Source organism: Micrasema longulum, unplaced genomic scaffold (assembly GCF_059751315.1).
Source record: "Micrasema longulum isolate JH-2025_06_02 unplaced genomic scaffold, ASM5975131v1 h1tg000365l, whole genome shotgun sequence".
In the NCBI taxonomy this organism is placed as follows: domain Eukaryota; kingdom Metazoa; phylum Arthropoda; class Insecta; order Trichoptera; family Brachycentridae; genus Micrasema; species Micrasema longulum.
In genome coordinates, this window is record NW_028277566.1 from 30,002 (window position 1) to 47,076 (window position 17,075).

The 17,075-nt window shown below is 32.7% G+C and overlaps 1 protein-coding gene across 7 annotated transcripts; it reads left to right on the forward strand.

Moving 5' to 3' along the window:
* The first annotated feature begins 70 nt into the window (after positions 1–70).
* mxt (Eukaryotic translation initiation factor mextil) lies at positions 71–14,890 on the forward strand. 7 transcript variants are annotated; one of them, XR_015822152.1, is made up of 13 exons: positions 81–161; positions 558–687; positions 3,150–3,457; positions 5,048–5,294; positions 5,946–6,017; positions 6,775–6,835; positions 7,243–7,489; positions 9,531–9,750; positions 10,105–10,176; positions 10,476–10,591; positions 13,123–13,156; positions 13,624–13,729; positions 14,821–14,890. XR_015822152.1 is itself a non-coding variant. In XM_088225476.1 (12 exons), exons 2-11 carry the CDS (start codon positions 573–575, stop codon positions 13,129–13,131), a joined length of 1,467 nt encoding a protein of 488 aa, XP_088081602.1. In that variant the 5' UTR covers positions 81–161; positions 558–572; the 3' UTR covers positions 13,132–13,156; positions 13,624–14,754. The 7 variants fall into 7 exon arrangements, 5 of the variants coding, with proteins under 5 accessions (XP_088081600.1, XP_088081602.1, XP_088081601.1 ...); XR_015822151.1 differs by lacking the exon at positions 13,123–13,156; XM_088225476.1 differs by lacking the exon at positions 14,821–14,890 and having other exon boundaries at positions 13,624–14,754.
* The last annotated feature ends 2,185 nt before the right edge of the window (positions 14,891–17,075 follow it).

The following is a 17,075-nucleotide window of genomic DNA, read 5'->3' on the forward strand; positions in this document are numbered from 1 at the left end:
CCCGAAAAAGTCTCCATCTTGTTGGAAACAGATAAGAAACCGATTTTCGCATTAGCGCAGCCCTATTCCCATATGAAAAGAGTAGGTGCAAGTAGGTGTGTTGTCTCCGTTGTCGGAGTGTCTTGTCTTGTCATACATTTTGTTTTATGGCGTAGCGAGAGGTATGGTTTTAGAAAACTTTTTCTTGTTATTTTAATTATTTTTATATTAGGTGTGACTCAGATTTCTTCATCCTCTTAAAGATAGTTTAAGTTAATATTTTCAGAATAAAATATATTGAATTAGTTTTCTAACGCTGATTTTGTCATTAGAAATTTTTCAGACTTCCTTTCACTTTATAGGTTCTTTTTTCAGTATTTTTGTTTTACATTGAAGAAAATGCATAATTTCTGCATGTAGCCCGGCACATTTCGATTGTTACCAATTTAAATATTATTCATGCTTATGACACGCTGGTGTTTACCTTTTATCATTCTCAATTACGTATTCGCGCTATTTTACGATTTGTTATTTCTTATTTTGAAAATCCACATTCATTTGTTGGATTCAATTTGCAGGCAGCAGGCGAAGCAATGTCGACCACAAAAATGACACGCGTGGTGAAGAAACTTGAGGTACCCAGACCATTAAAGTCATCTAGTTCCATTCATTCCCGGAATTCAGTTACAGATCTGAAAATTAATACTGGTAAATATATCAAATTAATAATTTAAATAAATACTTTCTTCCGCAGTTTATTCATTTATGTCAGCAGCGTCTCTTCTAGCACACTATCATGATTTATTTTGTAAAACCACCCTATGTGAACTTAAAAGACCGGATCCTTTTAGCAAATATTTACCTATGTAATTTGCCTTGTTTTTAACATTTTTAATTTAACATTTTACTCAAAAAAAAAAGCTGAACACACGAAATAAATTACAGATTTTTTATGTTTTTTGAAATACTATACATTTAAAGTAAATACTCTGTTGCTCTTGTAATGTAGGTAAGCGTTTTTAGCCACTTTACCATGTGTGAGGTCGCTGGTTTGATTCCCGACAAGATTGCCGTGAAATATGAATTTAATTTTGGTTTTGTCACGGTATTGTCCGGATCAGGGAATTCGGCAAAGCCTACTTTATCTGTGTCTGGGCGGACAAATAGTAGACTTGTGTGAAATAGAATCAGAATCCTCGATGAGGGTTTCCGACTTGATGACTACTCTCAGGTAAAAATCCGAGAAAATGATATTGAAATTGCCTCATTGCGACGGTCCGCCTATTCTCGCCTACCATGCTTAAGATCCAGGTTTGACTCCTGGTGAATTTCGGCTTTACGCCGCAATATTTTATTGACCCTGATCTGGCACCTGAAACAGAAGACTTTTTCGCCTTGCCTTCATTATTTAATGTATTTAATATTGCTCTAGAATACATTATTATGATTGAATCAAAAATATTTTCCTCACTGGGAAAACCTGTGCCGGGGAATACATTTTACAAATTTAGTTTGATTTGTCTTAATCCGCAAACAAGATAACTCAGTTTTTTTGTCAAATTGCCTTCATTGCGCTAACAGATTCTATTACTTTCTTATACATCATTTGACAAAATGACAATATTGGTATTAATAATGATTTTGAACATAAGAATATGAGGAAACAACAATAAAAAACTACATGTACTTAGAGGTATAAAATTAAGTTTTATGCTGCTCCTATATAGTTTGGTTTACTGGAGTTGTCTTGTTTGCGGATTAAGCTGTCGATATGTACAATGAATAAAATAAATTTTACTGTTGATTACCAATATTTTGACAGAAAAATACCCTTGAAGTTAAAATAAAAACGCTTTGTTTTATAACCACTTTTAATATGTTTTAATTTTAATGAATAACCACAAAGTTAGTGCTTCAAATATAAATTTTATGAAAAATGTACTGTTGATTTTCAATTGAAATGTGTTCTTACAAACTTCAAACCAAATGTAGGTAGCTTGATGTAACTGATGATTATGATATTATGCATTTGGTGTACCAGTGGGGTGCCCTTTACATTGGTGCGGATATGATTATATTTTAGGAATGTTTGACTCTTTTAGATCTGTGATTCTCAGTTTTGCTGCAAAAGCTTTTTTGTTTTCATGCGGTGTTATGTGTCTTTGGCATCTTTTCTTGGGTGGATGCATGGGAGCTGGCAGCTGGTGTTGTTTGTTGACACTGTGCTCCAACGAGGGAGACCGCTCCCTGGAATGATGATTATCTTTAAATTGATTAATTTTTTGGCTGCTGGTTTTTAGCTAGTAGAGTTGAATCAGCCATGCAATTGGGTGACTAGGCTATTAATTAAATGCCAGCATTCAATTGAATGGTTAATTCATTTGTTGAATCAATTATGATAGCTCAATGCTCGACGTGTTAGTTGATTAAAAGCTAGCCCTTTGGAAACGGCCGAACCTAAAGCCTCCGAGTTATGTTGGGATAGGTGGGGTTAAGTTTAATAATAATTTTATTTATTATAATTTTATTTATTATAATTTTATTTATTATTAAACTTAACCTTACCTATCCTAACCTAACCTAACCTAACCTAACTTAACTTCACATAACAAAATTAATAAAACTATTATTGTTGTATTAAAATTAAAAAGGCTATGCGACATTCAGCCCTTTTGTCAAACGTTGCTTTCAACATTTTGGATAAGTGTCCTTCAATTGAATGTCGGCATATTATGAACAGCCTAACCGCCCAATTGAGTGGCTGATTTAACTATTGTGCGGCGACATATACATATTACAACAAAGATGGATAATATTTTGACCTTCTCGATAGGATAGTTTAGGCATTTACAGGGCTTGTGACCTGCTGATAAAAGTAATCACATTGCATACTGTTCAACATTTACCATCCTGCCTACATTTAAACATGTTTATTTTGAAAAAAAATCCATTTGTTCATTATTGTGAAGTAAAAGAATTAATGTACCTACTAGGAAACGCCTGAAATTTAAAAAAAAAATATGCTTCTTCCTAGAACATTTATTTCCATATTCCTTCCCTAAGAATGTTCTCTATCTTTGTGGTAACCTATAACTAGTACTTGAAATTTAAATAATAACATTATTATTTGTATTATTAAAATGTTTGGATGGACATTTCTCTTTTTACAGTGGATGACTTGATAGTCCTGACACAGACAGTAGCGTGTGAGATATCGCTGGGCAACTACGACAGATGTTTCCAATCAAACGTTGCGTTGATGTACCAGCATCTGAAGAGCCATGGCGCCCAGTTGGAGTCCATGTACAAAGATTTGCTAGATAAATTTTTCATCTTGTTCCGTAATGGCTCTCAAGATGAGAATTTGGACAAACGGTCAAGGCTACACTTGTTGGAACTGATTGAATTAAGAGCCAAGAACTGGCAAGAAACTGATAACATGAGTCTGTACTACAAACATAGGGTCACTCATGCTGAGGTAATTTCACTTGTAACTTTTTCATGCTCGGCCGTTAAAAAAAACAATATTATTAAATTAGACATTTTATATTGCAGTTATATATTATAAATATGTAGTTATTAAGATCTGTACTCTGAGAATTCTATTAAACCTTAATTCTTTTAACACATTCGTGAGCACTTTTTTCTCATAGGATGCACTCATGCGGACACATGTGAAAACTTCTTTTTTTATTATTATTTCACTTCCGATTGGACCGTAGTTGATGGTTTGCAGTAAAACTCATTTGACTAACGTATGTCCCAGTATTAGAGCACTTTCGTTGCTGACTGTTTTTTAGAGGAAAAAAATATTTCCTCCTACCAAATAATTACTTCAGGTTCACATAGTCCAGTGGTCGGCAAACTACGGCTTGCGAGCCGCATGCCGCTCTTTAGCCACTTGAGTGCGGCTCACTCAGCGCAAGTTTCGCTTTTGGTTCGATTTATTTAGTCTACGGGTCCTAAAAAAGAACTTCTAGGACTATTGCCTTTTGGATTATTGAGGATATTGCAAATGCTTTCATTAAATGCATGGAGAAGCATAATATTGAACCCGATAAAATTGTTTCTATTTCAACATATGGGGCTAAAAGTATGACTGAAGTGAGACGGTTTTGTTTTTATTTTCAAGGCAAAAATGAATCTAGCGATACTTATTTATCATTGCATCATTCATTAGAAAGCCCGTTATGGATTTGGGGATCAAGATTGTTAACACAATTGTAGCTAAAGCTCTTTTTCATCGCCAATTCAAATACCACTGACATAGGCTATAGCTCTCTTTTCACTACCAATGTCTTGACTGACATTCCCTAAATGAGAGACACGATTTTGACGGCAATAACCGGCATATATGTGAGCATGTTTAAAAAAAATACTTTTGGTTGGTATTGTTTATTATTCTGTGGCTTTCATCTAAACAGGCCAGTGTTGGATTTAATTTATTTTTAATGTTTTCATAGTGGTCAATGTGTAATATTATGTATTTATTTACTTAGCCAAACAATTGAGTAAAGAAAAAAGGCAATCTCCACCATTGATCTGAAATGAAACTAACTAGATATTATGGCGATGATAGAGAAACCAAAATACTATTAACAACTGCAAAGGTTTCGGAGCATAAATGGCAGTATCATTAATTTTTTATTCAATGCTTTCAGTTACCCAACAACAATAGCAGTCTCCTTTTACAGTAAATTAAAAATAAATCCATAATTTACCGATTAATCACAATAAAATATAAACTTAAAATAAAACTTTGGGCAACAATTATTAACTAAAATAATAAATTATCCTTGCCATCTGAGAATAGTACTAAAAAAAAATTATTGCTATTACTCAAAACAAAAAAAGTTGAGTATGCCGTCTTTGTTTGATCACGTCTCAATCCATGCATATTTGTTCATATTATGTTACTCTCCCGTAAAGCTGTGATTTACGACATTGGCCTTTTTAGATCTAAGGTGCAGGATTTATTATAGTTGTAATAAAATTATTTCATGTAATATGTAATAATTTCATCACCATGTTGGTTTATTGATAAATTATATAACAAAATTTATTCCAGCCAACGCTTCTCGCTACAGCCGATATGATGATGGGGATGGAGGTACTGGCCCTGCCCCTGGGCTCCCCTCCTGCCCTGGGTGCTCCCGTCCCTGCCCCCGTCCCCACTGTGGAAGCTCCACTGCCCCTGCTCCTCTCCCCCGGGGAGGTCATCAAAACCTCGGGCAAGTTTCCCAAGCCGACAAAAATTCCGGGGAAAAATTATTCCAAAGATGAGGTGGTAATAAGGAATGCTGATTCTGGAAAAGGTGAGCTGAACTTACTCTATTAGAAAATCAATTTGTAAATATTATAATTACTTTTTTTTTTCACCGAAAAATATGAGTATAAAAAAATATAAAAGTGTCCGCATCATGGTAATGTGTTTAGCGCACTTTACTACCATCTCAGAGTAATAATACGCTTCAGCTGTAGAGATGCCCTTTAGCACTATTGAAAGTATTGCAAATTTTTGATTTGGTTTTTGATTTAACAACCGACGTGTAACAGACAGTTTCATCGCTGCGCTTGCGATTCTCGACCTGAGTACCTGCGTTCTGTTGTTCTGCTGTAAACTATAGCTAACTTTGTGATTGATAATCCTAGACAGATTTCTGTCCATATGGACAGTGCTCTATAGCGGTAGTGCTTTATTACACTGGCAAGACACTTTGGGTTTGATTCCTGGCAAATTTGACACTCGGTATTTATTTACTTAAGTGTTTTTCCTCTTCAATATTTTTATAGTCCCTGGACTGGCATCCAAAGCGTAAGATGGTCTTCTTGCCTTCGTGGTGGAGATAAGTAAATAAAATAACCTAGTTTGGTTAAGCGTTTAAATATTTTCCTGTTATTATATTTTATTGTTTTGTTTTGGCGATTGTTTTGCAGGAGTTAGTGTAACCCATTTTATTTTGCAGTAATGGGTATCAAGGGTCGCCGTGTGCACATGATTGAGGAACTCAGCGATACAATAATTTCATTTCAGAGAGGTAGGAAACCGACACACACTTGCCTGTGGCAGGAGTTAACCAAACCAACCACCTTCGTGTGTGGTGCATGCTAACGCTAATGCTTCCCTTCCTCTGCCCCAATCACCGCATCGTGATTTCATTCATAAGTGCAATTATTCTTCTAACCTGTGTTTCTGTAGTTCACCTTCGACTATACTCAGCAAGTGTTTGTTTGGTGGGCACAGCCGGAGACTACTTTAAAATAGTTATCAGAACAAAATGACCTTTTAACAAATAAATACATTTTAAAGCTTACTTAACAACTGATCATTTGCTTGGCATTTACTTGGATTAAATCAGCTGGTGTCAAAACATTTTACACCAAAGTAATATTGTAATTGCTGTTGAGTGGAGTGTTAAGTAATTAAATTCATGTTATTGAATTTGATGAAAATGATTTTTTCACTTCTAAAATATTTCACCTATTATTATGGTAATACATATTTACAATTTGGTTGTGGTTTTTTCTTTTTTTTTTAATAATTTTACACAGCACCTCATTTTTCTTTAATAGCAAATTTTTTTTTTAACAAAATCATAATATGAAAATCTGCACATTTAATAATCTACTTTTTTCTGCTCACATAAGCAAAATCGAATATGGTGACACAATTGTATCGTTAAATATAATATTACTAACATCTAACAATCATAATAATTTTATCTGTGATCACACTTTTTGGATATTAAAATCTACAAATATTATTATTCCTAAATGTAAATGTTTTATTTCCAGTCAACCCGGGAGCAAAAGAAAGATTGGTACAAATAACTGGACCTAATGAAGATAATGTTAAGTTAGTAAAATATGTTTTCTGAAAATAGAATATAATTTTTGCATTAGGATGACTGACTTTACCTCTTATTTATTAATATATACTAGATACCAATAGATATACCTACTAAAAAACTATGTATTTGATTTACCTAAGAGTTTTTCAAATGCAATATTTCTTATGAATTTTTTACATTTTATTAGGAATAATCGCTAAATATGAGTTTGTGAATTATATCAGTATGAAATGTCTTCACTAAATTGATTGTTTTTAGGCAAAAATAGCATATTATGCTGACACAAATATAAGCGAGAGCATTCTTACTATATTGTAATCCATAAATTTTAAAATATAATATCTACCAATAAAATTATGATGTTTTAAATGGATTCTAATAAAAAATTATGATTAAATCAATATGTTTTCAGTCATGCAAAAAATCTCATCGGTGATACGATTCGACGAAACGCTTCTCCCGTGCGTAATGATGGTTCCGGTGTCCTTCCCGCCGGCTCCAGCTCGTCCCTCAACTCCTCGGGATCCGAGGAAGGGGGCCAGCACCACCTGCTGCACTCAATATCCTCTACCGACGTCTTGGGAGAGTTCCGTTACACGGTGTCTATTGGACCTAACCATTATATTAAACTCATTGGAGACAATCTTCAAATTTTAAACGTAAGACTTGGAAAATATTCCACAGTTAATTATTTATAATTCTTATTATTTTCAGTTTATTCTAAATGATCAAGTAACTAGATGGTAGAATAATGTATAAATATAAAACTTGGTGTGAAAACGAATTCCCACGCGGATGCGGGTCGAGAAATAGCGGTGGGCGAAGCCCTAGGGCTTCTACGATATTATTTAGCGGAGTGGACTGTATTTTAATTTTAATGAAATAAGTGAATATCCTCAATATGGGGTATGCAATGTCAATCAGTCACAACCTCAACGAATGAGATGGATTAGGAATTAATGCCACTAACCTGGTTAGTTCTTGATGGAATCATTAATTGCGGTGGTCCGACTGGTCAATTGCAAGCGGCACCAACACTAGGACAGGCCCCCGATCTGGTGCTGAACACTGGTGGTCGGTGGTAACAAAGTCTATGATGCGGCACACATTCATCAAAATAAACGCGCGATTCACGTCACAAGGTCTTATTGTGGCGGATGATCAAAGGATACTGGTGGTAGGAGTAAACAGTGGTTGTGGGTACAAAGGATGTTCGCATAATTCGCAACCAACTTTTATAAATGAAAGTTGTTATACTGCTCAAATAACCTCATTTATTCTGTTTTAGTTCTCCATGTAAAATTTTTCATTTAGGTACTAGCATTTTAGCTCTCAGTATATTTTGGTTAAATTGTTTTGATTGCATTTGATTTGTTAATTTCTATTATTTTACGAATCAGTCTTTGGCTGTTATAATGTCACTTGATATTTTACTATTTTACTCATTGAATCCGCACCTCGCCCGTCTGATGGCAAAACGATGCATCTATAGGTCCATCGGTTTGCCTTAATACGGCTCAAAATATTCTTCTCGCTGAGATCTATCATTTAAGTTTTTTTCTTTATAAGTCTTCCTAGCCAATTGGCAACTCGGTGTAACTATAGAAAAGTTCTGTTTTAAATTCCACAAAACATTTTTAAAGCGATTATCTCAGTTTGGGCTTTTTTGAAATTCATTGTTTTGCCATTTTATTTCACAAAATTATGCAATATGTGAATGGTTAAAATTGACTGCTGATTAAAAATGTATTTTTGTTTTATTTACTAATCCAATAACTCCAAAGCGATCCTTTGAGAATTTATTATCAATCAATAATACTTTACATCATCATTCCCTAATGGTGCATAGGGCTTTGCATTGGTGGCGAAGGCGGAAGAGATTTCTGTCGCATTGGGACTGGGCACCAAAAATGAGTCCATTACGATAACCCTAAGCGCAGAAAATCATGGAGAATTCCCAGCCATACTTTCACGTCGACGGCCAAACCGAATATTAAGATCTAAGGTTGCAAACAGCTCTAATGTCATGTTCTGTTGGTGGGACCAGCTCAACGTAGTGTATTATGAGCTGTTAAAACCGATTGAAACAATCACTGGCGATCGTTAGCAAATGCAATTAATGCATCTGAGCCCAGTATTGAAATACAAACATCCCCAATACAACGAAAGACACGATAAAGTGATTTTGTAGCATGACTCGACCTCAAGTTGCGAAATTGGTCAAGACGTACTTGGAAATGTTGAAATAGGAAGTCGTACCACACCTGTCATATTCTCCAGACATTTCTTTCTCTGACTATCACTTTTTTCGATCAATGTCTCACGGCCTGGCTGACCAGCGCTTCCAGTCTTATGAAGAAGTTAAAAATTGGATCAATTCGTGGATCGCTTTAAAAGATGACCAGTTTTTTCAATGCGAGATTCGTATGCTGCCCGGAAGATGGGATGGAAGTAGCGGCCAGCGTTGGACAATACATTTAATCATAAATTTATATCCAGTTTTTTTACAAGGCCTCGAATTTCGGAAAAAAAAACGGCAGAATCAAAGTGTAATTCTAATAAATTAGAAATGAATAATACTTTTAAAAAATAAAGCTCACTTTTATTAACAGCACAACTTCGATATCTAAATATTTATAGTTTGACACTGGATGTAACTTGATATTTTATGTTTCAAATTTTTATTTTTTAATGTTGTAGGAAGCCAAGGTTCTGCTCGACGAACGATTCGAAAACTTTAGTGAAACTGAACTTCCATCTGGAGAAATTGGGGATTTCTTCAGACTCGGTCCAAAACAATCCATGGGCTCAGTTTCTATGGTACCCATTAAGGAGAATAATGGAAATAATGATCTGTATAAGAATAACAATGGATTGCCATCTCCATCTGATGACGACGTATTTGTGAAAAATTCTTCAGGTTATCTCTTATCTATTCTCTGGAAATTAAATGGTGTAAAGTAAAATAATATATGTATTTTTATTCCTTGTTCGACAAACACAATTTAATCAGTTAATGCAACATATTTTTAATTCAATTTTACTATTCCTGTGTCAAGTGCATGTTCTATTATATTGTCGTTGTATGTTTTAATTTATTTTTGTAAATTTGATGTTATTTTTAGTAGTTTAATATATTAACAACATTGTTCATCAATCTTTTATGAGGATTTTTATAAATACGTGCATACATATTAATAAGTTTATAAAAAAAGATAATAGTTCATAAGAGCTTACTGCTTCATAAATTTAACTAGGGTTTTTTTTTTTCTAGAGGAGAGCAACTCTGAAATGTCACGTAGAATGCGATTCTCACGATCACTGAGTTCTAGTGAAAAAAAACCAGGTTAGTCGTATTTATTTTGTACTTAACATTATGCGATTTATTATTTTGGAAAATGTGCATTAAACTTAATTATGTGCACAATATATATTCGGTATCAACTATTACCGGTGTTCATCGTAATTAGCCCATATTAGTCCACTGCAGGACATGGATCTCCCTCCGTCTCCTCCACTCCTCCCAGTTCCGTGCCGTCCTCGTCCACTGCCTCCTAGAAAATATCTGAATATCGCATCCTCGGGCATTTTACATTCATCCTCGGACAAATGTAAAATTACTTAGTTGTGTGTTTTTCTTTACAGCGGAGCGATCTATAGGCAAGCTATCTTATTCAACAGAGATGCTCTTGCATTATGCAGCTTCGCCGCTGAGTAAACTGCCCCCAACGTGCTTCTTGCCTCCCGAAATGTCTCGCAAGGTAACATTCCCCAGCTCCGCCCCGCGCTTGCGGCGGTTCTCTCTCACACCCCACCCTCCCACCGACCTGACCAACAAAATGTTCCAGCCTGTCTACCAGAACCCCCTCCCCGCCCCTGCCACCTTCCGCTACAACAATAACCGCCGAGATTACTACTCCCACATCCAGGAATACGGTTGCAACGTCACTTACTAACAGCTTTCTGTCGCTATCAGCTAACTACTAATAACACCCTTTCTAATGGAGTCTTGACATTCTCCCCTTCTTGGTTTAGTAGTAAGGATAGCATTCTATGTTTTAGTTCAGTGTTTATGTAAAGGGTATTACAGATATCCTGCCATTGACTTGTCATATCTGCGTCCAAGACTGTACTGTTTCAAGAATGTCATAATTCTGCATAACAATGACAAAACTTGAAGCACAAATTATAACATAGCCAAAGTGATATAAAACATAAGTAGTTTTAGTTATTGGGAAAATAAGTTGGAGTTAAAGGATGTTTAATTTTTTTATTGTATTGCCCGTCGATTGGCGTACTAAAAACATTTTACTCTGTTATGATGCGTTAAAAATGCAAAAAAAAATATGTTTAATCTTTTTAAAATGTTTTTGTTCAGATTTTTATTTAGATTATAATATAATCTAAGATTGTAACATAAATCTTGCCAATATAAGATACACGTGATTTATCTTTGCAAAGATTTGAAATTTACTATTGTTACTCTTTTATTTCAATCATTTATTATTTTCAATTATTTTGTGTTTTAAATAGATTCTAGTTTGATATTGTTAGTTCACAAAGTGCCATAATTAACAAATACTCTTTTAAAAAAACTAGTATTAAGGTTTCTCATTCCAAAGTTGTGTTACTGTAATTCATACCAAACATACTATTGCAAATTTGGGTATAATGAATCTTTATAAAACTTCTTTGATCTCTTTTTTTCTCGTCAATTTTTCCAATCATTAATCAATACACCATAAACATAATGTTTATGTTTATAATGGTTCATTGAGTATTTTGGATAAATTATTTTGACGTTTAAATGCTTTATGTTCTTGACATAAAAGTTATTTTTTGTCTTTAGTGCAACCCGTTTTAGTTATTATTTGAATAATACAATTTCAAAACTAAAAACAATTTTTTTTTCTTTAATAATATTTGATCTCAAACAGATGGAAGAATTAAAGGAATATAGATGTTTAAACATAGGCAGAATGGTGAATGTTACGCAGTGTAGCCACTAAAACCAGCCAATGACAGGTCTTTAAATGCCCAGACTTCTATCTTCCCTTCTATAAAATGTTCTTCATCTCTGTTGTAATATATTAATCAACTTATTGTGCTGAGTTTTTCCTTTTAAGTTATTCGAAATTGATTTGTGTTTTAATAAGCAAATAAATGTTTACTTTTCTTATTAGATTGAATAAATAGTGTCAATTATATTACTTTCTAAAGTATATGCATCCTTGTGATAATACTAATGTTTATTTTATGTTAATTTTGTGATTAATACAAACCGAGTTCCTCCTGGTGTAATAAATTACTACCAGAAATAATTTGCTGGTGATATTATTTTTTAAATAGATTTCTATGACTGATATTTTTGTTTTATTTATTCAACATTTTTCCTTATTTTTTATGAACACAAAATACCAAAAAATCTTTGCTATATGACCAACAAGTCTTCAGACAAATCTGCACATATTCTCTATCACATAAATTATGCATGACGTGGATATGTATATTGTCGGAATACTGTAGATAATTACTTTAATAATAGTTTTGGGTGAAGATTCATAATCAATTTGGCTAGTTTTCACATCATTTCAACATCCATTCAATTCTATATTTCGCTGTTTTTAAAATTTTCCTAAAAAAATATCAAATAAAACTTGACCATTATTAGTAATATAGAATACATTTTAGTTTCAAATCGTATGGTGGCAATTAGTCTGGAAGATTGTAAAATATTTGCCTGCCCTATCTCAAAGCATCTTGTAAATATGTATAAACATGAATTATCATACTACCTATAGAGGTAGTATGATATTCCTATAGAGGAGTCCGACTAATCTTAATCCAGAAGTAGTGGGTTATTGGTTTTAGCTTTTCTGCTTATAACATGTTTTAATGTCTGAAGTTAATACTAAAACTCACTTTTTGCCTATTTGCGTTAGTCAAACTATACTATCAATATGATTTACATGTGTAATTTTATAAATCAAGCAATCATCTCTATTGAATGCCCACAATAACAAAAAAAATTTTTTTTTCTTTAACAGTATTTCATAGACCCTTATGATTTTAAATTGTTAAAAAAAAAGTGAAATTTCCCTATTATTGTTTTCATGTTCATTTATTAAATCAAGATTTTCGAACTAACAGTATCATGCTTTAAAATGTAAGTATTTAATTAATAAACCTATGCATCATTTAACTAATATATATCCCAGCTTTTTTATGATTGTGTTAATTATTAGTTTTGTTTTATTTTGGTTGATTCTAATAGTTTTTCATATTTTAACAGCTGGCCTGAGTGGCATCAAGGCAAGTTTTCTAAGGTTTGTTTTTTTGCTATTACTGAAATATTTGCACAACCCTCGACTTCTGTCAGAAAAAAATGTTTTATTCAAAAAGAACCAAACCAATAATTTTCTCTAAGATGCATCAAATATGCAATACTTTTTTTCAAAATGTGTTTCCTGCCCTATTCTAAGCATACTTGTATGCAAAAAATGTAATATATATTATGTATTGGATTTTTCTATCATAAATAACTTTTATTCTTTGGTTCTAAGCGCAATAATTTTGAAAAATATTCCGAGCATCTGAAACAATAAATACAGTGAATTCTCCAGTGGCACATACAATTCATTTAATGATAATCAGTTTGTACATACATTTGGAAGAATTTAAGTTGCATCGTTGCAAAGCCTCACTGAAAAGACAACAGAGCTTGATTCAATATTATTTTAAAGCAGAACCTATTTCTAAATCTTATTAATAATTTTATTTTTTGACTTCACAGAAAAGCTTGGAACTCAATGAAGAGCTGTATTCTGCACTCTGATTACAACATTTTGCGGAATATTGCTGTGCTTCGCAGTGTCTTCTTCATGTTACTGCGATAAATGGTCTAAAAGACTTCTGTTTATACTCATAAGTGTATCGGAATATTTCTCAAAATACAATGATTCAGTACTGTACTAAAAGGGATATAACATGCTGCTTGTTACACCCTGTCAAAATCTTGAATTAGCTTGAAAAATGTTTTCCTATACACTTAACCCGAATGATTAAAAAACAAAACTTAAAATTTTATATTCTCAAACTGAATTCTCATTTTCTGTTTTAATAAGTGATTTATATAAATATCCAAAGTACATAATGTTGAACATTGAACAGCCGTTCAAGGGATTTAATCAAAGTTTATAACAATCATTATGCTACTCTAAGGGTGGAAGGGAATATACTATAAAATGAATATATAATCGTAAGGGAATATCCTAAACTGTTGGTTAGGAATTACCCTAGGGTTTATATGTTTTGTATAATGTGTAGCAATTTTAATGTCTTATGCCGTCAGTGTCTTTATTATTCTGAAGTTTATTGACATTCAAAATGTTTTATTAATTATATTACAATATGTTCTTTTAGGTATCTACCCTTTTTAAATCCCTTTCTTGAGCTTAAAGAAATCAATTTTCATGTTTATGCATGCAAAATCTAGCATTGGAATTTTAAATTAATGTAAAAATATTTACATATTAAGAAACTCAATATACTTTAAATGCTTTTATTTAAGAACGAAGCAGAGTAAAATAGTCAAACTTGAATTTTACTAAGTATCTAACATTTCGAGCAAATGGATTTGTAACTGATAAAATTTACCGGTTATGTTATAATTTTGTTTTCCAGTTCGAAAGTTTCTATCTATTGATTTCATACTAATTTAATTGAAATATTTATGCTTGTAAAACAATAAATTATTGCATTTTAACATGGTGAACTGCAACATACTGAAAATATAATATGTATTTGTGTTAGCTCGAAAGTAACCCTTTCGATTGCTTGAAATTTGTAATTTTTTTATGCACATCACTGACATATAATAATTAGACACGTTATTCCTATACTAGTTATATCCAAGTTTAGCAAATATTACATTGCCCCCAACAATTTGAAAAAAAAAGAGATATTCATTAATATTATTTATTTATTTCAGTGCAACTCGTTACCATAGATATCTGACACTAGCTGGCAGCTGTCAAAATTAAAAAAAGTGTACTTAAAAATAATATTATAACTAACTAGCGATGGGGGAATTGGGAAACTTTTGGACACAGTGCGATGTATTCAAACTTGGTTCTATGCGCCCTCTGGATATTATAATTCTATGGACTACACATTTCTTTGTTTATTGGTACAGTTTATACCCAAAATTTTTAATGATTTTACTTCTTATAGATGAAAAAATATAGCATAAAATTTAAAGTTATGAAAAGTAACACTTGGGGTAGTGTTATCTTCGAGCTAATATAGTGTATATTTTTTATATATCAAATATAAATATTTAATTACTTTACAGTACATCATTATAAATTAAATAGCTTTTTAACTATCCCGATTTTACTAAAATCTAATGTAAGTATAAATTATTTTGCTATTGTAATGTGGAAATCACAGAATCTTTGGAAGTAATTAAATCATTTGGGATTAGTTATAAATAATGACCACACTGCATGGCAGTTATAAAAGAAATGTCACTAAAATATTTTTTTACTGATTGAACTAGTATTATGGCAGAATGTTTGTGATGAGTTTTATATATTTTGTAAGGTAATTTATGAAAGAATACTACTTATTTATTTTAATTTATTATTCAAAATTTGTCATTTTTACCACGAAGTACATATAAGTATGTACAAAAAAGTGTTTTATATTGAGAGTATATAAATTTTAAAATAAGGTAATGTTAAAGGTAGCTGTTACACTGGAATACTTTTGTTGTTGTTTACATTTTATACGCACCAGTATATTATTGATTTATATCTTTTAAACTAGTAAACATACTAACTTCATATTTACAACTCATTAATCTCAATTACATTAATGATCCACGTGTACCAACTGAACTTTATAATCCTCTAGTCTAAAACCATTGTAAATAAAAGATCTTTTTGTGAAATGAGATTAAATTTTGCAAAATACATTATCGTAAATGATATTTTGTAATATTAGGCAAAAAGTAACTTGAATTCTTTTAAACTAAAACAGATCCAAATTATATGCTAAAATGTGATCTTTTAGAATGGTGCGGTATTTATTTTGTTAATTTTTGTAATTATTCTCACAAAATAAATATTGTCATTTTCTATTAATTTATTATTTTATATTTTATATTTATGTTTGAATTACTTGATGTCTTTAACAAATAAATTTTTAAAACATTATCTCATTCTTTCAATACCAATAGAAATTTTATGTGTATCCATTACATCATTTTCAATTAAATTACCCCTGTAATACTATACTGAATCAGCAAGTAGTAAAATACCTATGACGAGTAATATATTGCTAAATTTAAAACAATCAATAGGCACGAAACAAATTTCTCAAAATAGTTTAACCAATATTTTACAAACATACATTCTTCAAAAATTAATTTTGTATTTTCAAAATCTTATAGTTTAGTAGTGGGCACATCTAACATATCTTTATTTCTAGTGTTGAACCTATGGAAATCTCTGTTCCTTTCACAATCATCAATATTTTTATGTATTGTATTGATTATTCGTCAAAATAATGCAACATAGTTGTAACGTACGCGTTACCACGTGTTTTGCTGGTTCGTCACCCGCGTCTGCCGCAGTCATGATTCCCGGCGTAAACGAGAAGCCACCCTCCCAGACAAAGTCGGAAGGTAGGGGCACAATTGCGCCGACCGCAAGTCAACCTCAATAGCCCTGAAAAGGATTTCCCACCCGGTCCAAGTGGTGTAGAGAGGCGAAGGCAGTCAGCTGGCAGAGCAGAGCGAAGTGCAGGAGGGCGAACAGGGTGGAGAACTTAATAAAGCACTTGTGAACAGCTCAAAGCTAGGAACTCAACTGATTTATTGTGGCAAAATTCACGCCTTATAAAGCGGTGCGCGTTGGGCTCCGTGAGTCAGCCGTCCCACCCGATCCGGCTAGTTTGGAGTGGTGGCGGTGGCTTACCCCCACCACTCGCCACATGCTACCGGACGCGTAAATACGGGCGCATTGCCTATTTCGCTGGCAGGCGCGACGCTCGCAAAATGATAATTACAATATTTTTTTATATAAAAGTAAGTATTTTTGCGTTCTTATTATTCACCCAAATATTTCTGTTTTATAGCCGTTTTTGTGTTAAATAATAGGAAATCAGTTGTGGTTTGTGGTAGAGCAGGGTTCGAACCTCAGATTTTCTGATCTGGAGTAGGAGATACTACCTACTGGACCA

What these genes read in the sequence shown, in the direction of transcription:
- mxt (XM_088225474.1), top strand. Translation starts at nt 573, where the DNA reads ATGTCGACCACAAAAATGACACGCGTGGTGAAGAAACTTGAGGTACCC. An exon ending in ATTTGTGAAAAATTCTTCAG is followed by an intron (nt 9,751 to 10,104) that starts GTTATCTCTTAT and finishes TTTTTTTTCTAG; the next exon opens with AGGAGAGCAACTCTGAAATG. An exon ending in TTCTAGTGAAAAAAAACCAG is followed by an intron (nt 10,177 to 10,475) that starts GTTAGTCGTATT and finishes TTTTCTTTACAG; the next exon opens with CGGAGCGATCTATAGGCAAG.